The sequence below is a fragment of the Anastrepha obliqua genome, chromosome 1, assembly GCF_027943255.1.
Source record: "Anastrepha obliqua isolate idAnaObli1 chromosome 1, idAnaObli1_1.0, whole genome shotgun sequence".
Taxonomy (NCBI): Eukaryota; Metazoa; Arthropoda; class Insecta; order Diptera; family Tephritidae; genus Anastrepha; species Anastrepha obliqua.
The window spans coordinates 66711401-66719600 of NC_072892.1; the positions used below are offsets into that span (position 1 = coordinate 66711401).

The 8200-nt window shown below is 35.6% G+C and overlaps 1 protein-coding gene across 2 annotated transcripts in view; it reads right to left on the reverse strand.

Annotated features, from left to right (window-relative positions):
• Positions 1 to 8200, reverse strand: part of LOC129252147 (CDC42 small effector protein homolog) — a 35966-nt gene extending 27766 nt beyond the window's left edge. The window contains exons 1-2 of one of the 2 annotated variants that reach the window (XM_054890905.1): positions 7867 to 8200; positions 4243 to 5240 (exon numbers count right to left, since the gene is read on the reverse strand). In XM_054890905.1, coding sequence (XP_054746880.1) covers positions 4250 to 5110 — 861 coding nt within the window. In that variant the 5' untranslated portion in view covers positions 5111 to 5240; positions 7867 to 8200 and the 3' untranslated portion in view covers positions 4243 to 4249. The remainder of the gene's footprint in view (positions 1 to 4242; positions 5241 to 7866) is intronic. The other variant, XM_054890906.1, reaches the window with a different exon arrangement.

The following is an 8200-nucleotide window of genomic DNA, read 5'->3' on the forward strand; positions in this document are numbered from 1 at the left end:
AACTCTTGCCTAACCGTTAATGGGCACCAACGACCACAAAGCTGATGCTGACAATACACCATTTTTATCAAAGCGGCGCTTTCCAGATGTATAAGTATATAAGTATAGCGGTAATAAGCATTAGACATATCGGCCGGATGTGGCCGGAAGAAAGCCGCATACGCTCAGCCTCAGGGCCTATTAAAATCTACGATCTACTTCAAACGCCCACCAATTTCTACAAAGCTTTGCAATTCTGCTAAAACAACCACAACACTTTGGTTCTGTAATATCGAGATACATACTTCGTTGAATCCGATTATATCTACATTTCCTATACAGCCATCCATCAATACTGTGTTTTCTATCACAGCTGAAGGAAATTTTTTAATCAGACACACCTACTTTCATAGTAAGGAGCGTATATTCATGCCAGAAGGGTTGGATATAACAAAAAAAATACTAATGCAATACAAAATATTTAGTGCAAGAATTTGATGAGTCACTTATTGATTTTGCCTTTCATTTACACTGTCGCTGTAGTATAGTTCAATTTACCATTACATTCAAAAGTGTACACTCTGTGTAATAGAGATTATAGTTTGATAGGCCAGCGAAAAAGTTAGCCACACAATTTTTTGAAAGTTGTTTGCGCTATACTGAGATACCATGAAAAATGCACAAAAAGGCACTTTTACAATACTTATGTTTCACCAATCAGGAAAGCTTGAGAATTAAACATTGTCAAACGCAAATGCTTGTAACACTGCTTAAAAGATTACCAAATATAAAAAGAACAGTGGAAGATACTGTTTCTTTGTATTTTGTTGAATTTAAAGCAATATAAAGGAAAATATAACAAAGAATAAGAAAAAGAACATATCACTCGTTTGCTCCAAGTGTCAAGCATATGAGTGAGATAAATATGCGGAACAGACCGGCATCTATTATTTTATATTATGTTGTGTAGAAATACTGCATTATAATGAAATATCTCTTAATTTATACTCAGGGCACAATAGTAAATTTAAAATTTAAAGTCGGTTTTATCGATATTTCGTTTTTGTTGGATTATGAACCTCATCCAACAAAGCTTACGATATATTCAACTTTAAAACGAAAAAAATGGCAAATGAAAAAGAAACACGATAAATAAAAAAAAAATGACAAATGAAAAAAAAAACGATAAAAAAAGTTACAAATGAAAAAACAAAAAAAAAAAAATCGCAAATAAAAAAATGTTCACTTCTGTTAGGTGTTTGACCGAGCTCCTCCTCCTATTTGTTTGGCGCGTCTTCATGATGTTTTTATTCATATAATATTAAAAATTATATCGGACTATAAAAATATTTAATTTTTATAACCAATATACAAAAAATGAATGTGTCACAGGATGTTCCATCTATACATGGCACAAGTGAACTCCGAAAAATTTAATGAAAAATTCATCAATTGCGATTTCGTCCGAGTCAAATTTTATTTGGTATAATACAATTTATTGGGTTAATAACAGTAATTAATATCGAGGTTACCATTTCCAGTGATGTACATTTGGGCTATATTTTTTTGCATTTTCCATAACATTTTTAAGAATTTATATTAATTGGGGAAAAAGAAATCCATTATTTTCTCGGTAGATGGATGCAGTGATCGATATCTCGTAAAGTATCGATCAAATAATTAAAAATTTATGCTCGTTGTGAAGGTGACATTTCACACTAAAAAAATTCGTTTGCTATTTTTTGTTTGTTCCATTCAGTTGTGAGTTACAGGGTGTTGACAATGGAAGTCAACAAAGGGAAAATTCGTTCCACTTTACAATTTTTCTTTGATAAAGACGAAATTGCTGAAATTGTGATTGGTGTTTATGCTACCGATGTTGTAACAGTTAATTACGTGCAATTTTGGTTTCGTCGATTCCGTTCAGGCATTTTTGATGTCAAAGAAAATGCCGACGGTGTCGATAAAATCACAGAAATCATCGAAGTTTTTGTAGCCAATGCATCGCTTAGGAGCTAAAGATCGATCATAAAACAGTTTAAAGCCCTTTGCGCAAAATTTTTACGCAAAATAATAGATTTATTTTTACCCAAACTAATATTATGGCGTCGATTTCCTCGCGAGTATTAGCCTTTAGAAGATCGAATATTTGAAGTTTTCAATAGCCACACAGAAGAAAGTACGTCGTTGTCAAATCGGGTTAGCGAGGAGGATGTGTGTGCCCGAACCGACAGTTTTGTTTGTTTACCCCTTCCGCCTTACCAACAGTTACACGCGCTGATTTTTGAATATTTGAAGAGTTATTTTCAAAAAAAACTTTCAGGTTTCAAATTTATTGGCATAGACGTTTCTAAAAAGCTATCTTATAGAAGCAAGTCGAGCAGCAACAACTGTTAAAGTTCTCCTGCGTCAAGTGCAGTTGAGTATACAGGGATTTATATTTTTTCAATTCCAGCAAACATCTTTTTAAGAAATTACAGCACATCGCTGAAAGCTACTAATTTCTGTATATGTAAGTATATAGTGTAGTCAAAAAAGTATTAGCACACTCGAAAAATCAAAGTTCTCAGTGCTATAACTTTTCTTCTAATGAAAGTATAAAAAAATAGAAAACGGTATTTTCTAAATGTATTTATTTATTACGTATTTGAACAAAAAAAATGTATATCGACAAAGGTTTACAAGCTCAAACTGAAAAGGTAAAATAAGGCACAAATTCACATCAAAAAAGTATTGGCACAGGTAGCGTAATCAGCTTGCTCCATTGCAGCTGTAACGCGCTAATACTTTGTGGGTCCTCCTGTAGACTGAATAACGGCCTGCAAACGTCTCTTCATACTATTTACCAGATTTGAAGTTTCGGAAGGTGTTATTTAATTCCATCCAGCAATTATTGCCTCTTTTAGAGAATCCTTTGATGTTATGTGGTGGGATCTTATCTTCCGTTCCAGAAGATGCCACACATGCTCAATAGGATTTAAGTCCGGCGATTGGAGGGTGTTTTAAGCTGTTTGCAATGGTATATTAACCACATCAGCACAAGATAAGACGAATGTTTTGGGTCATTATCTTGTTGAAATTGTCAAGTTGTCCCATTAAGGCCCAGTTTTTGACACTTGGATTTAAATTTTCTTTAAGAATGTCGCGATACACATGCTTACCCATTGTCTCATCTATGAACAGGAGATTTCCGACACCAGATGCCGCGAAACACCCCCAAACCATCACATTTCTGTTTTGAACAGGTTGTTTTCTTGAAGCTCTTCATTTGGCTTTCGCCAAATATTTGTGCTCCATATAATCCAAATAAATTGAATTTTGATTCATCACTAAATATGATGGTGTTCCAAAAAGCGTCGGGCTCATTTAAATGCTGTTTAGAAAATTCTAGCCTGTTTTTCTTATTTACCTTCGAAATGAAGGTCATGATACCCAGACTTTTATAGGGTATTCAAAGGTGATTGCGACCGTATGCAAATCCTAAAACGTACAAATAAGTAAAAAGCAAGAGTGAAAATCACGGGAGTTTACCGTTACGAAGCCAAAAGCATAAGCTAACATAAAGAATGTGCCAATACTTTTTTGATGTGAATTTGTGCCTTATTTTACCTTTCAAGTTTGAACTTGTAAACCTACTATACATATGTATGTCAATATTAATGTTTTTTTGTTCAGATACGTAATGAATAAATAATAATAAATAAAAATAAATAAATAATTGGCGCGTACACTTCTGTTAGGTGCTTGGCCGAGCTCCTCCTCCTATTTGTGGTGTGCGTGTTGATGTTGTTCCACAAATGGAGGGACCTACAGTTTCAAGCCGACTCCGAACGGCAGATATTTTTATGAGGAGCTTTTTCACGGCAGAAATACACTCGGAGGTTTGCCATTGCCTGCCGAGGGGCGACCGCTAATAGAAAAATGTTTTTATTAAATAAATACATTTAGAAAATGCCGTTTTTTATTTTTTTATACTTTCATTAGAAGAAAAGTTATAGCTCTGAAAACTTTGATTTTTCGAGTGTGCCAATAATTTTTTGACTCACTGTTCAAGCAATTTTTGTTTTGTTCTCTTTCTTCTGCAGACTATCGCATCTTTGCCTACCATGTGATGATTGGTATTGGTATCTGCGCAAGCAATAATCGCTGCGCATAGTTATTCATAATTATCGTTATTTTATTTATATTTCATTGTACACAATTATTTACTCGCTTAAGTATATATTTATTTGTGCCGTATTGTTTCAAAAGACAACAACTCACATTTCGTTTAAGTCAATACGATCACCAAAGAACATTCACTACATTCGACAAGCACTTCGCCCTCTTCGTCACCGTCACCATCACCATCACCAGCGCCTGTAACGTCTTCATAAACACCAGTCTTTTCACTGTTTCTGTTGCTGCCGCAATTCGGTGAAGGCGCATTCTCTGCATCACAGTCAACAGCTGGTTGGCTGTTTGGCTTATCGATGCCATTATCGAGGTTCATTTGTTTTTGTTGCGTTTCATACTCTTGTGGCGGTTGATTGTGGCTGTGGTCGTTGGCAGTGCGCTTCTGTTTGCTTTCAAGTATTTCACTGTCTGCTGACTCATCAACAATGTACTGACCGCCACATCGACAGTCATACGTATAGTACCAGCATGTACCACCCTCAGCTGCCTTGCCCTCGTAGTATTCACCAATATCACTGTCACTGCCACTGCCACTGCTTGTTGTTGCTGTGGCGGCACAACGTTTCATGTCCGCAAGCTTTAACCGTGCAAAAATATTACTGTGGGCTTGGAACTTTGTCAACATTAATTCGGCATCGTAGTGGCGTCGTTTGGTGGGATCTTTGAGCGTATTCCATGCTTCATTTATGGTCACAAATTCTCCATTGAGTTGATCTAAAGATGTGGTCATTGTCAATTCAGCATTTAGGTCAACAGTAGCAGCCGAAGTGGACGCAGAATCATTAGTTATGCTGGTGCTATTATCAACTTGCGTTGTTGTTTGGGTATTGGTGTTATCGGGTTGTAATTTATCCGGATGACATTGTAGAATTAATTGTTTGTAATTGCGGCGCAACTCTTCGAAGCTTGCTGTTGGTGTGCACTTCAATATCTCATAGAAATTCCGTTTTGACATTATACGTCGATGATGGGCAGCGGCAGTTACAGCAGTGGCCCTTCTCACTTCACCACAAAAACGCAATTATTTTAAACAAAAATATTTATTTTGCTCTGGTGGCGAGTTAGTATTTATTGATTGTTAAGGCCTGCAAGCAAATAAATTTAGATATATTCAATTTTAGTTCATTTGTCAATTTATATGCATACTTACTTTGTAAATGTTGTATGAAAAGCGGAAGATATGAAATAATGAGATATTGCTTTGCGTGACCGCGATTACAAAATTCAGTATTTATTTATTAATTATAAAAGTATTCAATTCTGGCATGACTCACGAAAGGAAAGGGAAGCTTTTAAGAATTTGTCATTTTTTTGCGATGCTTAGCCCACAGAAGCGACACTCCTTTTTTGAAGTATACAAGCGCAGACAACGAGTGGGAAATTTCAAACAAGGAAACCAAGAATATTAGTTTATTGATCACAAGCAACGAACAGGAGGTCAATGGCCGCATATAAGCGACCAGACGTCGATAAGACAGGTGTAATGGAAAACGCAATCAGTTGATTAGGTTGGAAAATCAGGAAACTTTTATATCTATGTACATATGGGCATACAACCATACGTGCATACATAAAATAATATAGATGCTTTCCATTTCAATTCAACCGGGCTATTCGGGGCATGTTCTTCGATTTCGATGTAACTCAAATATGTTGCTCTCTGGTCAAAATAATGAGACACGTATTTTTTTGTTTGCCCGAAAAAAAGTTTTTTTCGAGATTTATTGGCAATTTGGTTTTCCGGCTCAAAATCGTTTTTTTAATTACATAAGAACATTTTTTTTACATTGCTCATAACTTAGTCAAAAATGAACCGATTTTAATGATTCTGGGTTCAAAATGATCGTAATTACTTGCACGAGCGACAATACCAAACAATACCAAAAAAATAGTTGAACATTTTTTATTTTGCAAAAAAAACAAGAAGTGCGAAATTTTTTCGAAATTCAATATTTCAAAAAGTGTATTTTTTTTTAACTTTTTCCAAATCAAACTTTAATTGAGCTGAATGCTCAGTAGCTAAAATCTGTTGTTTTTGAGTAATGAACTTTTGAGAAAAAACCTGTTACGCACTTTTTCGCACCCACCAGTGTACTAAAGAGATTCGTTGGGAAATGGTGATCCCATGAAGAAAAATTGAGTTTTCATTCGGGGTTGATACTCAGTTGAACAAAAATCTTGGTTACTCCAGCTCCCATCTTATTGTGTTGAATGAGTGTTACCTCACAACTGAACTGAACGGCAGATATTTCTTATGAAGAGCTTTTTCATGGCAGAAATACACTTGGAGGTTTGCCATTACCTGCCGAGGGGCGACCGCTATTAGAAATAACTGTTTCTTAATTTTGATTCTCTCTTGATTCCGAATGGAAGATTAAATAATCTCTATGTCATTGGCGGCCGCCGTAGCCGAATGGGTTGGTACGTGACTACCATTCGGAATTCACAGAGAGAACGTAGGTTCAAACAACAAAATTAAAGAAAACCATATTTCTAATAGCGGTCGCTCCTCGGCAGGTAATGGCAAACCTCCGAGTGTATTTCTGCCATGAAAAAGCTCCTCATAAAAATATCTGCCGTTCGGAGTCGGCTTGAAACTGTAGGTCCCCCCACAACAACATCAAGACGCACACCACAAATAAGAGGAGGAGCCCGGCCAAACACCTAACAGAAGTGTACGCGCCAATAATTTATTTTTTTATTTATTTAATACTAAGCATCAAATCTGGCTAGAACATGCCGTTCCCTCAGATTTCCGTTATTACAGCGCTCAATGATGACCTGATTTCTCTGTTACATTAACTAGATTTACAGAAAATGTTAAACAACAATTGTACCCCCACTGTACATACATATGTATGTGTATGTAATACACACATAAATTCATTAACAATGTCAAAAAATGCTTGAAATAAGAAACCAGTTTTTGGAGAGAACAGAAATAATAGTTATAAAAACAATAGCAGCAACGTATAAAGGTAACATCAATTTCTTGACGTTGACCCAATTCAACTGCTGGTTGTGTTGGGGACGACTGGTGCACATAGCCATAAATAAGTCCAAATGTGGCAAGGGGAGGAATTCAAAAACTGTGAAATAAGCGAAATAAGAAATGGTGAATATCTAGTGGAGTTTATGATTGAATCGATTATGGGCAAATAAAAAGAGGGTCCAAATACCTTCGATACTACGGCGGCGGAAATAAAATGCCGTGAACAAGGAAATACAGCCGCTTTGAATGCGCTATAAACCGGCTTCCAAGGGAAGCAAGCTGAGGTTCAACCCACAAAACTCTGTATGCCTGTCGTTCTATATTCAAGCACATAATATGCGTGTACATATGTACGTATATTTGTATGCATATCCAAGTCTGCCTGCGATTGCATATATTTTCATACTTTTGTACAATGACACACGCATGTAACACTACGTATAAGTGTTATTTGTTGTTTTTATATTTTACTGTTGATTTGACACACCAGACTTGCGAAGATTTTCGGCATCTTGTTTATTTAATATGTATCCACACATGTGATTAATTATCTTGTTCATAATTTCAAAACATTGTACTCACACAAACTAGGTCGTAATTTGTGAATGTTATTCGTGTGCGGTTTTATGTTTTTATACAAAATATTGCAAAGTTTTCGTCTAATATAAACCGACATCTCTCCGATATATCTGTTTATAATATTACTCGTTCGTACTTACTTGCCTTTTTTGGAAATGTCGCTGGATTTGTGCTCCTCCCACTCTAAGAAACAAAGTCAAAGCAAGACGACGGACTCAAAAGTTCCACTACACTGCTCGTTAATTTTCTTTCACACGCTTTTTTTCTATTGCACACTCGTTTTCAACACATGTTGTTTTGTTTTTGATTCAATTATAAAATTTTTATCAAACCACAAATTTGTTTTAATAAATATTTATATACTTCATTGAATGAAGTCACCGAAATGATTTTGAAGAAAACACGCAACCGTATAATAGTTTATTACGAAAGATTTCCTAAGAAACTAACAGCATTGCCAACAGCGCTATCGAT